Source organism: Simochromis diagramma, unplaced genomic scaffold (assembly GCF_900408965.1).
Source record: "Simochromis diagramma unplaced genomic scaffold, fSimDia1.1 OVJJ01000304.1, whole genome shotgun sequence".
Lineage (NCBI taxonomy): Eukaryota > Metazoa > Chordata > Actinopteri > Cichliformes > Cichlidae > Simochromis > Simochromis diagramma.
This window is the reverse complement of record NW_024387030.1, coordinates 10,527,340-10,542,011: the sequence shown is the minus strand read 5'-3', so window position 1 is coordinate 10,542,011 and position 14,672 is coordinate 10,527,340. Positions and strand designations below refer to the sequence as shown.

General features: G+C 40.6%; 2 protein-coding genes across 2 annotated transcripts in view; both read right to left on the bottom strand.

The window, feature by feature from the left end:
* Positions 1–3,077, bottom strand: part of si:ch1073-358c10.1 (peptide methionine sulfoxide reductase MsrA 1) — a 53,422-nt gene extending 50,345 nt beyond the window's left edge. Inside the window, exon 1 of the mRNA XM_040041513.1 lies at positions 745–3,077. Coding sequence (XP_039897447.1) covers positions 745–820 — 76 coding nt within the window. The 5' untranslated portion in view covers positions 821–3,077. The remainder of the gene's footprint in view (positions 1–744) is intronic.
* A 1,670-nt stretch (positions 3,078–4,747) lies between these two features.
* On the bottom strand, positions 4,748–13,549 carry ythdf2 (YTH N(6)-methyladenosine RNA binding protein 2). Its single transcript, XM_040041510.1, has 6 exons — positions 13,334–13,549; positions 13,088–13,112; positions 11,798–11,877; positions 9,162–10,859; positions 6,551–6,616; positions 4,748–6,229 (listed from the first exon to the last, which is right to left on the bottom strand). Exons 1-6 carry the CDS (start codon positions 13,358–13,360, stop codon positions 6,206–6,208), a joined length of 1,920 nt encoding a protein of 639 aa, XP_039897444.1. The 5' UTR covers positions 13,361–13,549; the 3' UTR covers positions 4,748–6,205.
* Between the last annotated feature and the right edge of the window lie 1,123 nt (positions 13,550–14,672).

Below are 14,672 nucleotides of genomic sequence, written 5' to 3'. Positions count from 1 at the left end.
TGGGCTGCTGCTCTCTTTATGGTGCAACAAAGGTAGCTTTGCTCGCCTGCTCTATCTCCCTCCCTGTTTCTCTGTGCTTTCCTCTCTCTGTGGTGCTTTTTTTTATGATATGCTGTAGTATGTGTATACAAAATGTGTACACATGTCTTAATGGTGTGAATTCTGTTTTGATGATCACAAAATGTATTTTTTTTTTCATCTTTTTTCTGCTGGAAACCCTCTCTTTTGCACAGCTAGAACCGCATGCATGCATTTACATACTGTGAGCTGTTCCAATAGAAGAATCACAATATCACTGGCTTGTATTGTGTATGCTTTTTTCTGTATTGTTTATATTGAAAATGTGTTTTCGTTGCAAAGGGAGAGTGCATGTTAGTGTGGGATTAGCATGCAATGTACTTTGTCGTGTTGAAGGACCGCATAGCAGCCCCTGAGGCTTCAGGGACAAGGAATCACAGGTGAGGAGAGAGGAATGACAAAGTCAAACAGGGATGGAGTGGCGAAATCCAAAACAAAACGCACATTGAAGACTGAGAAAGTGACAGCGTTTAGCAAAGAATGCGCATGTTAAAAATTGCTGTAGTGCAAGCATGGTAAGTGAAGCGATTAGAAGCATCGAAGTAGCTGGGAACATTTTGGAAGTTTCGGTTTGGGCTCTTTGTGTTCACAGTGGACCTTGATTTAATTTCAATACAATTAAGGCACGCGGTGAATGCCAAGAGAGAAGCCACAGTCTTCGCTCACCTGAGAAAACAGTGTAAAGCCCATCCAACACAGGAAAGTGGCACTGGTAACTGCACAGATGGGTGTTTGCTACCATCCTATGGGATTAGGAAGAGAATCAGGAAAGTAGGCATTAGGCAGAGCTACTGAACAGTGGCCTAAGACAGGTGTACAGATGAGTTAATGCAAACCACAGAACATATATTCTTTAGACATTGAGGGAAAATAGGCGAAATAAGGACACCACAATCACTGGGTGCCAGGCTAAGCCTATACTAATAAACTGGTTTTCCATAACGTCAGGACAGACAGAGCCATAGGCAGCCTACCAGTGTTGGTCCTTTGGCCAAATGGACAGAGGGATCACACTAGGGGGATTTGCCATGTGGTGACAGAGAGCCACTTCAAAGGTCTGTGTATTTCCGCATGAGCGTACACTTGCCCTATCTGACAGAAAGATGAAAAACAGGATGAAAATGCTACAAGGGGATAATGTGCTACTACACAATTATTGTTTTTAGGCCTATCATAAAACGCAACAACCACCTCCACCATTCTCATGCATGCCGATTTATTCTTTTTCCACTGAACCGATTTCTGTTGCTATTCATAGTCTGAAAATACGGCTTTTTAAAATTTGATTTCACTTGACTTTATTTGACTTTTGCTCATTTAGAATGACACTTGTTTTGTTCGTCAGTTTCTGTGTCACACCTTTGTGTTTTTGTTCTGCAAAAAGTCTCAATAAAGACATCGTTTCATGGACAACATTTCTATTTGTAGTATCTAGTATTTCTTTTCAATGCAAAAAAAAAAAGAAGAAAAATTCAGAAGAAGTAAATAAAAAGACATAACGAATAAAGTAATTTAAAAGACGAGCTTCAGTTTTACTCCTATAATCACAGAGATGTGTCAGATGATTCAAGCTGTACATCGCTGTAGGCAATAAAGATGTGAGCTGACCTACATCTCGGATGATGGAAGCAGAACAGGCAAAAAAAAAAAAATTATATATATATATATATTTTTATAAATTGATTTTGTTTAATTTTACTTATTTATATATCTATACTATTCGATTATTAAAGTTTATATTCAAAATTTGATTCAGTGTGTTCAGTATACGAAAACTGGATAAAAACATCCCCAAAAGACAACATTTTGAAGAGACTTGAAGATTAAAAACACAAAAGACTTTTTTTGTTTTCTTTCCCGAGAATAATCTGCATCTGTTGTAGGCCTAAATGCGTTATGCTGACATGCTGGTGAAGAACAATTCATTATTGACTGTCATCTGCACACAATTAGAGCGTGCACAGGGCAAGTGTGCCACATATGCTAAGACAGAGGTCATCAACTGTTTTCAGGCCCCTATGGCTGTCTACACATTATGCATTTTTTGTAAAACTCTCAATACGATTGGAAGACTATGGGCAAAATGAGGGGGTACCACTCAATATGTTAACGGTGTGGAACCCCTGGCAATGGAGAGCAGGTGACCGAGTGTAAACCCCCCATCATGTGGTAAAAAACATGAATTGTCATGGACTGTTCTTTATATCTATATCTATATATATCTATATCTATAGATAGATAGATATAGATATACATAGTGAAAAATTCCTGATTAAAAAAAATCCACTTTGAAAATTAGATGCAAAATATAAAGTGACTGAAATTGCAGCCAGTGAGGTCCAAGAACACAGAGTGTATGCATGTATTATTCTTTTCTATTAGAAAAATATCAGTCCATATACATATTAGTTATATTAAGTGCCTTATTCTTTCAGGACTGCTTCTATTTTTTACTTTTAGCTATGGGCAGGCTTTCTGAAACAAAATGCACGAAATCTAATTTAGTCATGTAAATAGAGGTCGGTTTGGCGACATGGTGAAGCGTCACTAATGGAAGAAAGAGATGGATGCCTTATGATAATGAGGGGAAAATAAAGCAGATCCATGACCTTGTAGCGCAATATGAACCCACCGACATAACGCATTCAAGTAGCTCTCTCTAAACAATACTTCCCAACAGAAAATATTTAATAATCGTTTTTCCCCTGTGTGAAAAATTTGCAGGGACTAATGTTTGAAATATGAAATAAATAACCCGCCACGGGCCTACATCAGACCATTTCTTTAATCAGCTGACAGATCCACTGGATTGTTTGTGGTGCTGCTGTATTAACAGCTAAATTTTTTTCCGAATCACAGCACTCAGGAAAGGGACTTTAACTGATAATAATTCAAGTGCCTCTTGTGAATTCAGTCAATATGTCGAATTCTACACATGGAAAAACACAAGAAGTCCTCCACCAACACACGCAGCCATCATATCTATATTGGAGTTTTAAAAAAAAGAAAATATATATATATATATATTTTTTCCCCCTCCACCTCCTTCATGCATTTAGGTTCATGCGCGCGCTGAGACGTGAGTGCTGACCCCCCCCCCCCCCCCTCTACACCACCTCCTCCTCCTCCATTCTCCCCTTGGTCCCATTTCCCTTTCTTCTCCTCCACCACCGGCTCTGTAGCAGTATCTGCCTGTTTTATGGCCGCTCATTTGCATCCCAGGAGGGGCTAAAAGGCGTCCCCAGAGACGCGCAGATAAGGGTCACGGGAGATCCCCTCGAGGCAGCATGTTTGCCACGCACCCTCCACGCAGACACGACACGTGCCGTCGACCTCCCTCTCGACACTCACACACACAGATCCTCGCAGGCTACTTCTATCTTTGTACACACAGTTCTTTTTACACAGACCCCGCACTTTCATCCCAAAGAGCAAAAGGATGCTCGCCCGTGTCGCCTCATATTTTCCTCTCAGGCCTCTCTCTGTTACATTGTGTACTTTAATAATATATATATATATATATTATTTTTAAGCCCATCACTGAGCACATTGTAGTTATGTTGTCCACCACCATCAGTTCCTGCAGCTTTCCAGGCAGTGTGCAAGAAAGAGGACTTGAACTGAAGCAACGACCCCTTTAAATAAAAGCGTTATGAGGTATATTCTTTTGACAGACTATGGAATCTATGTTAAGTCAGTTATGAATGTAACGTGTATGGCTGCAAATAAAGTAGTAATAGTGTTTCGCAATTACAGCATACCACATTTTTAGTGTTTGCAAGACTGATGTAAAGCCGCATAAGCTCTAAAAATATTGAACGGCTCTTTGGACGCGTTTTGCATTAAAAACCGACAACTTTCTTTTGCAGTGTTTACATTATCTGTGCAGAAATAGGCTAAATTATTTAATTTTGTCTACCAGCTTTTCAATTTTAAAGATACATTTGAAATTTTGTAGACTACATATCTTTATCCAGCTGTTGGCAGCGTTTAAGGTCTCACAAAAACATAAAAGATGAGGGTTAAAGAACACGTGCCATTTCTATTATCAGTAACTTTTGGAGGAAATTTAAAAAAAAAAAAAAAAAACTGCCAGGAAGAATAAAACCAACGAATCTCACGAGCAAATAAAGTCGCAGCAGGCCCTGATGCTGAGGCCAGTTTCGGAACACCATCGAGCCCAGGCTGAAAATCCTCGTCCTTGATCATGTTGAAGCGTCAGTAAATGGTCCTGTGTCGCCCTCTTGTGTCTGCTATGTTCAGTGCAAGCAGCAAAGGAGAGAAAATGGCGGACTGTATGTTAAACAGCTGCACATCACATTTCCTCAACTCTACTTCCGCCATATCAAAAGGTAAGAGGAACCAGTTTTTCCGGTTCTTTGCTCCCTTTGAGTGCGTAGAATCGGAAACTAAAGACGATCAGGCTCATTTTACAATGAGCTGCAAATCATGTGTTGCGCACTGTACACCTGCAGTCTTTTATGCCAATAGACCATACAAGTGGTGTCTGACCCAGCGACAGATGAAACAAAACACTAAAAACAATCTTACTGTGCATCCCAAATGGCATTCCTGCCTGCTATCAGCACAAAGACAATGCACACAGACAAGTCTGTATAAACAACCTACTAAGGGGGGGGGGAAGCAAAGCCCAATGAGAAACCACACATGACTTCGTGGAGCATCTTTATTATGCCACAAATAAAAGCCAGTAGTTCTGAAAGAGGACCTTGCGCTTTTTACTCACCAACAATGACATTCTGAAAATGGTCGAAGCTGATTGTGATATAGTATGTATGGTTGGCTGAGCAGAAACGGGAATCCGGGAGTGTGTAGCACAAAGGTGGGTTTGGAAAGTAGAGGTAAGAAATGCAGGGCAGCACAGTTTGGATCGAAGCTTGGATAAAAAGGGGAGGGGGTGTTGGAGGATGAAGAATGGCAGGAAGAAACATTCAGATACCCATATGAGAGGGGGGAGGGGAAAATAAACAAAAAAAAAAAAAAAAAAAAAACCCGCACGGACATGCTGCATGACAAAACTGCTTTCCAAACAAGGGGAATGCACACCGTTCTGCTTAATATACCACATTTATTACTTTTGAACTGATTAATAGAAAGAGTGGGTCAAGACCACTCGCATCACTGTCTTTAGAAAACGGAGGAAGGAGAGAAACAAAACAAAACAAAAAGCAGCCCATAGCAACAACGAATCAACTTGTCCAATAGAAAGGAGGAAGAAGAAAAAAAAAAAAAAAAAAGGGGGGGGGTAAATTAGGTCCAAAGACTGTCAGAGGGCCCCTTTTTTTAAGACCTTAAAAATTATACAGTGGGCAAGGTTTTATCAACTTAACATTTCTTTTACTTTCGAACTCTTAAACCTCTTCCCTCCCCTTCTAGATCCTCCCTACCCTACCACCCCACACACTCCATCCAACACACTGGGAAAACAAAATGAAGGGCCTTCTGAACATTTGCAGTCCTCTCAAACAAAAACATGGCAAGCGTGTAGAGAGATTCTGGAGTGAGCGTAGCTGGCATACGCCTACGATGAAAATCCACCAAGGAGGAAACTCTGCTGGGTCCCGGTTGAACATTTGAGCATCCTCAAAAGACAGATTGGGGTGGGGTGGTGGTGGGGTTACAAAGAAAATGAGACAAACGGCCCATTTTTCCACTTTGGGACACTATTATTAGTCAACACTACAATTTCTATTTGATTTGTGTGTTTGTGTGAGAATTTCAGACCTGCTCTTGGACCATTAAAAAACAACAAAAAAAAAAAAAAAAAAAAAAACAAGCTGATCCATTCATTTCAAAAAAGGAAAAAAGCAGCATACAAGGGGAGAAAGCATATGTAGTGGAATGGGGGGAGGGCAAAAAAAAAAAATCACCTAAGGATGCTATGCATTTAGTTGTAGTCCTATGAATAATTGTTTCCTTTTCTTTTTACTACAAGTTCAAAGTAAGTCTTTAAAGTCAAAAGAAATCAAAGTCTTCATTTAGTTTCTGTCCTTTGTTAATTCTTCACCCCTATTAGAATTTCTTTAAGAGATCTGGATGTAATGACGTAATGGGGTAGAGAGGGCTTTAAGGGGGCCATTGCAGTCTTTGACCAAAGCACCAACTGTTACTTGACTCGTCCTTGGCGCTCCTAGAACATGAAAGGACAGCGTGTTACACACAAAGCAGAAATTACATCATACAAAATATAGGCACATTGCAATAGATCCTTCCAGTTTCTCTTGTTAAATGTGGGCATCCACTTAATACACATTTTAATAGGTTTCATAAAACCACGGCTCTTGTTTGCAAACGACAACCTAAACAGATGTGGGTTTCAAGGAGGAAAAGCTCGATAACTTAGCAGCGTTACAGGTACCAAAATATCAACTACGTAATGTATGTGAAAAATATCCAAGTGGCACAGACTCAAAGTATGAAAATAGGCTAAATTTCTTCAGAATACAGTTACCTGAAGCCTGTAATGACTTCTGTTGTTTGGGTTGCTGGGATATGGCTCACTGCCTTGGACCTCCACCTGTCACAAAAGAAGCAAAAACTGAGCACAACTGAAGCACTTCAGATTGAAAGAGCCAGGTCTTTGTAGTAAGATCATTCAGTAATTTGGCCCAAAGGATTACTTAGAAACAGAGCAGATTCTGAGTGGCCTAGCTCAACCGCTAAATATCAATAACTCTATATACAGATAACATATTAAAATAGATAAAACCAAATGTTGTCCATCTCAAACTGACATATATAAGACAATGTACCCTAGATGAATCTTCTTCAAATGTGCATTTATCATTTTTTATTTTTCAGTAAGCAATTAATTCAGGTTTACTGTCCTCAATTAAGTGGCTCAGTTTCAAGTCTGGGTGTAAACATAACTCAAAATGAACAAATCACCACAGGTTAAAATGTTGTTTTTAAGATTTCGAACACCTGGGATAAAATTTAAAAGGTTTTCCCTTTCTTACAGAGACCACAAAAGAGCAGTTATGTTCTCAGTTCATTTTTGAACAGATGTCTTGCCATCAAGCGAGGAAGGAGAAAGCCAAAATACCCAATAAAATTTAATATACTGCAAATTCACCTCCACCAATAGTCGAGCTTACGTATTTGAGCATAAACATTGTGTAGACAAAGATACTCATGGAAAATATAAGTTTTTGCTTTTTTCCCCCCCCTCTTGTTATTTTAGTTATATTTACATCTATCCAAGCTCATATATACTAAGTGGTAACCTCCAGGCAGCACATTTGGGTTTTTAGCAAGCTACACGTGTTTTTCCCCAACCACAGCAGTTCTGAAAAATAAAATGCAAAATCATGTCAAGAGATTCATCTATATAATGCCAGTGCACACCATTAAAAAAAAAATAAGAGGCTAATTTAAATTAGGTTCCAGCTCAATACTGCTCTGTGGGTGCTTTGTGGCCCAACAATGATGACAGATGTTAAGCATTGTGGATCTTTGTTACCAGTATCCGCTTGCCTTTTCGCCATTCATTATTCTTCTGATATGCTCTGTCTGAATAATCCACTCACCAGCCAACTGATGGAGAATCCCAAAAGCAACAACCCTCACCCTTGTGTCACACACACTTGGGGTTCAGTATATTTCATTGAAGGCAAACTTAAAGATGACACTGAATAAAACAACTGTCCCTAGATTTGCCCAACAAATAGAAAAACAAGCATTTGGAGACGGGTGGGTGTAATTTCCAATACAGAGCATGCTTATGTAAATTTAAATACTGTCTCCACCTTGATACGCCCATATTTTGGATGTAATCCATTTGCCAAAGAGGAAACACACAATTAAGATGAAATAAGGGCTGGCAGTATGGAGTCATTTCTTGCTTACTACACCGACAAGTTTTGTGTGCTTCCACCAGTCTGTGGCTTAGCTGTGATCCAGCTGACACTGGTCAAATGAGTTGACAATAGGAAAGTGGCATGAGTTGTACCCAAAGTGAGTAACATTTTCCTTCACCCGTTTTCTCAACTCCATGTGTGAGGATGGGCTCACGGGAAGAGAGAAACTAACAGGGGAGGTAAAATAATTATGATTAAAAATGACAAAACACATGTCTCATCTGACAGACATGAAAGCATACAAATACTTTAAGCACTCACTTCCCTCCTCCCCACCTTTTTATTTGACCCCCTTTTGAGTTTTAGTGGGAGAGGGCAGAGGTCCCATTGACATTTATCCTTCCAATAACGGACAACTAAGTAAATTTTAATCGATACATATTTTACTTTTCATTTCAGTTAGCTAGCAATGTTATGTCATACCTGGTGCTCTTCATAACAGGGTTTATTAAATTAACGCAGGTATTGGATTTAGTAATTGACTAAAGACAAGGTCTCTATTTTGGCATCAAGACTAAGTAACTGATCAATGCATCTGTAGTCAAAAAAAAAAAAGAAAAAAAAAAAAGTGTAAAACACGAAAGGAAGAAGAAAAACAAAACACACCGCTTGCTTGAAAAAGAAAGAAACCCTAGAAAACACAAACAAACCATTGAATGATCCCAGTATAAACTTAAAAACAAATTTCCCTTTTCGGTTTGACATTTTTCCATTTTTGCTCTGCTACCTTCATGCTCAAATAAGCCAAAGAGATTATCAATATCATAAAGCAGTAAAGGGGACAACATCTCTCATAGTTTTAGCAGCACAGCAGCTTCAGCTGTGAACAAGATAACACTGATAAAGTTGCTATAATTACACAACTAAACACCATGCATGTTATCCATTTTATCTTTGTAAATGTTTTCTCTTGCTGTCCACTCTTAAAGTAGAACATTACATGTGACTGTTAACAGGTAGAACATAAAAGCTAAAGGAAAAAAAGAAAAGATGACAAATTGTTCTAATCCATATAAGCACATGAAAATCAGCTCTCAGCCCATCTGTAAAGGGTTGTATTGTACCGTTTCTTTGTAATGCATAACATCAATGTTGTACAAACACACATACACAGGCTTCAAACACTCCACCTTTTTTGAAGATCACACTTGTTTTTCATTCATTTGTTATGTCATTCACTTTATTCAACAGTGACTTTGTTACCTTTTTCACACACTCTTCTTCTTCCTGACGCTTCTCGTAGTGAGAAAAGTCATCGAAGATGGAAGTGGTGTGTTTATATCCAGCGATGATCTTTAGCACCTGCCTGGCCTTGTCCAGTGGCACCTCCTGTGTGTCCCGAGAGTTGGTCACTGGCTTATTTTCGTTGTTCTCCAGTCGAATGTGCCTCAGTTGACTGTTGGGAACGTCCTTAACAAAGATCCAGCGCACATCAAAACGACCCTTCCACTTGTCCTGCGACCACACGCCAGCAGACGTGTTGTAGTCCACGGGTGAGCGCATTTCTGCTACACCACAGAAGTGACCGCTCCCATTGACACTGAACAGAAGATAAAGTGGTCCTTTACCACCCAGTGAACGGTAAGCTGCATCAAGCCTCTTGTTGCCATGCTCCGTGCTGCACCAGATGTTATACTTGATGGAGCGGTGAATGTCATCCTCGGAGTAGCTCTTGATGATAAACACCCTGCCCTGCTTGGGATTCCAGTCAAAGTCCTTCGGGTTATAGTTGTTGACCATACGCAACTTCTCTAAAACTGGGTGAGGCTCCGAAGGGACCCCTGGAACCACACCCACTCCTGAAGAAGAGGGAGGTGACTGGCCTGTACCACTCCCACTCGTATCCCCAAATCCATTGGCCCTATTCCGTGGTGGGACCCAGCGGGTAGGTTGAGATGGTTGTTGCTGTTGGCTTGGTGGAGGAGGACCACCCTGGGAGAGAGGAGGCTGGGGCATCTGACCCATACCTGGCTGCCCAGTGGGTGGAAGCTGATGCTGACCCATCTGGGAAACAGGTGGAACCAGTTGTCCATTGCTCAGGGGCATTTGTGGATTCCCCACAGCAGTACTTCCAGGCTGCGGGGAAGCCTGATTGGGCGGCTGCCCGTTGCTGGGAATAGGGGGCACCTGCTGAGGAGTGGTGGCTTTAGGCATGGTGCCCTTGTTGTCCCAAGTGCCAATGTCCATGTTGTGTTTAATGGGCGGAGGAGGCAAATTAGCACCAGCCATGCCACCCTTAGTTTTAAGCTTGGGCTGGGGTTTGGCTGGTTTGCTGGCAATATCAGCCCAAGAGGCAGGCTTGGCAGGGGCAATTGAGACAGGAGGCATGCTGGGAGGTCCAACAGATGATACAGGGCCTAGTGGACCCCCACCGGGTAATCCAGAGCCAACTACCTTAGGCGCCAAGTCCCCGGTACCACCAGGAGCAGCACCACCTATCTTAAGTCCCGCCATGCCCTGGTCCAGGCTGTTCATACCAGGTGCCTTGTTAAGGGGCTCGTTGGCAGCAGGTGCAAATGGGGACTGTCCATCAATCATGGCACCTCCAAGTGAGCTGGGAGCATAGGCGTAGCTGCTGCTGTAGCCAGAGCTCTGCGGTGTCCCCGACTGTCCCTGAGAGCTGTTGTTGCCCCATGCTGAGAAGTCGATGCCACTGGGGAAAAAGTTGAAGCCATGCTGACCTAGAAATGGGTTGCTCCCCAGGGGGCCTGGTTGGCCAAACATAGCGTCCGGGAGGTAGTGGGGTTCCCCATTGCTCAGCTGTCCATAGGAGGCCAGGTAAGGCATAGGAGGATCCCCACCTGTGGACCATGCTGCCTCATTCAGGGAGTAGGAAAATCCTATGGAGGGGCTGTAGTAGCTGGGCATGTACGAGTCCGACATGGCCGTATAGGCATTGCTCTAAATGGAATAGAAAAATGTGATTTAGTGACAACATGGGGGAAAAAAAATAAATTGTGGAAAAGCACCCTAGCATTTAATTATTAAAGCAACATATTTTGTAACATTAACAGCTGAACACTCCTCTTAACATGAGCGCAACTTGTTCTTCATCCAGGGAGTAAAACCACAGTAAAAATAAGTAATTGAACTGTCACTGCTCACCACGGATTGTGACAACAATGTAAACAATCCTCTCACTATTCCTCCTTTAAACTCATCTATAAATAAACAGAACTAAACAATGAACTGTTCCCCCACCACCATTTAGAGTGTCTTGGAAGAAGATAAGGACAGCTATTCTTCTGAGTGGACCAAAAGACAGGCTCTATTATTTTCCTCTACAGCCCACTTCACAGTGCATGTGTATTAGTTACTGCACAGGGAACAACCACATTTAAAAAAAAAAAAAAAAATTAAAGCAATAAAATCCAAGGTGAATAAAGAGATGCACATTAATATTCTTCGTAATCAAAACACAAGAATGTGCAAAGTAAACCTTTTTTTTATAGGTTTACTTACAATTAATAATATGGCTGAAATTGGGTTTAACAGATGTGCTAAGATTCCAGTAACTAGGATATAATTTATTCTGATATGCACGGTCATGAAACTTGTTGTGGATGCAAGCTAGAGAATATCAGCTGATCTCTACATCACCATTTTAACTTCCTTAAACCAGAATTTAAGTAAACCCTTATCAGATTTATCTGAATTTTAGTGCAATAAAACAAAAAAAGATTTGTGTTCAACTAAGAACATTTAAGGATAAGCCAGTAACAGACTACTTAAGAAAAAAAAAGGGGGAAAAAGATTCAGATTTAAAAAATTAAAAAAATAACCCCAACAAAAACAACAACAACAAAACAAAACTTCACACACACTGGGAAAACATTTACCTGTCTGGCCTGAGTATTCAGGTAAGGCTCAAATTCATCGTCATTCAAAGTATCCTTTTGGGTCACAGCTCCGTTTTGCACTGTAAATGAAACAACACTTGTGTTAACAGGCCTGTGCAACCCCAGAGGTACAGTGGGTTAAACATTATCAGGCAATTAACATCAGCATCAACGCCACTCATTACATAACAAAACCACTCCCTGAAATTAGAACAAGGGGAAAAAAAAAGCAATAATTGCTCAGTATGCTTCAGATTACACAGTATGCTCAATTATTTGAATCAGGCCCAGGAAAAATTAAATGGACTTGGAAGTAGTCAAATACTGGCATAAAAGAGCACTAAAGAAATTTAGATTCCCACAGCAATAGACACATTAAAATAATAGATAAAACCAATACTGACATCACTTCGAGAGAAAAAAAAAAAAAAAAAAAAGCATGTTAAAATGCAGGTAGATGAGTAGTGCGTGTGAGCGAGCCCCCCCGCGAGTTAAAGAGCGCTCTCTGTTACAGGTGATGTTCATGTGCTGGAAAACACGAGATTGTCGGAGCTTTTCGGAGAAAGGGACAAAAAGAATTAAAATAAAAATTATTTGTTCAATGTGTTTATTCAACATTATAGACTGACAGCATAATGATGGGAAAGCGCGAGGGCCTTTCTGACACAGGAAAAGCATGTCGGAAGACGTGTCATTTTGGTTAACCTAGCAACCAGCTAACATTAGCACGCTAGCGTCTCCATGTTAACGAGCGCCAAGAGTCCTTTCAACTTGACGGAGTTGGCTAACATTAGCCAGGTCGCCAGCGTGCTATAGGGTGGCACCTGTAGCCCTAATATTGCAAAAGAAATTTCATAATGTCTGATAATTAAAGACACTGAGCAGTAAGGTGTTTTCCACGCAACTATGGGTGATAAAAGGCATTAAAAGTAGAACCAGGAAAAGGATGCTCATGTGTATCATGTTGCCATTTAAAGTTAGCCACTCTGGAGACAGCTAGCCTGAAGCTACCTGTGGGAACCTGTGCGATTTCTGGGATGTAAAGGACACTCAAAATTGCTTTGTTTAAAGCCTGAAAAATCCCAACCTGAAACACAGTATCATTAAGCGTTTCACTCAAGTGATAAATTATATGAAAACCTTTAAATCGTGTACACAGAGGCCCATTCTACCCGAGCAGCTAGGAAGCCAGCTATCGCGTTCGCAAGATTTTCTAAAGCGAAAGGTACATAAAAAGATTCGCACTCTCTCAAACCCAAGTCGACAATGTTAGATAATATTTGGTCTTACCTTTATTAGCTTGGCCTTTCGGTCTCTGGATTGGGTCCAGGTGATTCATGAAGGTTTGATTTATGAGAAGAGAGGAAGGGGAAAAAATAGATGAAGAGATATATTTTCAGCAGTCAGTTCCTTTAGCAGGTGGTCAGGCCTACTGCACTACGGAGCCGCTGCCTCTGAGCTATGCTATCCTCGCTAGCCCGTCGCGATGCTGAGAAATTTGGCCCCCGTAAATGTTCAGAAAATACCTCTCTTTACCTGTTCAAGAAGACTGCTGGCTGACATGTCTTTCCCCCCCGGAGCCTGTGTAACTGTATTTACTCCTAAATAAAAGCGGCAGGGTAAAATAATTATCAAGCTATTGAAGCGTTTCAGCCAAGCACCCTTATCTCTCTACAGAGCCTGGTTCTACACAATGGCGGGCTGCACTTTGCTTGACAGACTCCTCAACATGGCTGAGCGGCCCTCGTCAACCCACGATGGTATTTATTTACAAAAAACGTGCGCCCCCCATTGGTGTGGAGGAGCCAGGGTGATGTTAGAGGCTATTATTTTCATTATAAAACATCAACATCTGAAAGATATTTGAGATATAAATTTCTTATAAAACCACTGTAGGATGTAGAATACAACATAACAATATACAATATAACATAAATATGTTATTTATGTTTCATATATATGTGCTTGATGGTTGCTGAATGTGTGGTGCTATGACAACAATTTTCCTCTGGGATTGATAAAGTCTCTCTGATTCTGATTCTGATTCTGATAAACAAAACCACATCAGGAAATCAGGATTTCTAATCTAAAAATCCTAAAAACTAATCTGTTATATAACTGTTACTTACCCAGGAATTTATTTTCAAAATTCACTGCTGAAACAGTTGCACCTTTAAATCATTTTCATGCTGTTTTTGCACTGCTTTCCAAATCAGTAGAGCAGAAGGTTGCCCCAGAGTGAATGTTGTGGGTTGCAAAATTACGTGTTTCTTCAGAGAAGCCCCCAGCCTGCCCCAGGGGAGCTGCTGTGTGAGCTACAAGCTTGTGAAGTCTGTGATTGTACAGGTTGGAGGTATGAATGAATGCAGTGCCGATTCTAGAGTCTATAGTGGCCTTAGGCAAAAATTCACAGGTGGCCCCTTCAACCACCATTCATTAAAATTATGGTTTAAAAAAATCTGATATCATTAAAAGAAATTGTGCACTCACTGTCACAGCCACCACAGCTGGACACCCTTGGCTGCTCTGCTAGCTTAGTTAAATAATATTAAATGTCAAAGAGACCAAAATAAATACTGTGACGTTAGTGGGTAGCAAGTATTTCTCACCCAAAAGTTAAGGCTAATCTGGCAGCAGTTTAGTTATTTAATATTGTACAGTACCAATCAAAAATTTAAGACCACTTAAAAAATGGCAAAAAATCACATTTTACTTGATTGGATCTTATAAAAAGGTTCCAAGTAGAGCTTCAACTTGCAACAAGAAGAAATGGGAGTGAAAAAAGAGAAAAAAAACATGTTTTTTTAGCATGCAGTTTATTGAAAACAGCGCTTAAACTGAAACAGGCTGTTTTACAGCTGATCAAAAGTTTAAG

Excerpts from the sequence above, each read along its gene's own strand:
- ythdf2 (XM_040041510.1), bottom strand. The coding sequence starts at position 13,360 with ATGTCAGCCAGCAGTCTTCTTGAACAG. Across the intron at positions 11,878-13,087 it reads GAAAGGCCAAGCTAATAAAG|TGCAAAACGGAGCTGTGACC; the intron begins GTAAGACCAAAT and ends TTTCATTTACAG. Across the intron at positions 6,230-6,550 it reads GAAGTCATTACAGGCTTCAG|GAGCGCCAAGGACGAGTCAA; the intron begins GTAACTGTATTC and ends TTCATGTTCTAG.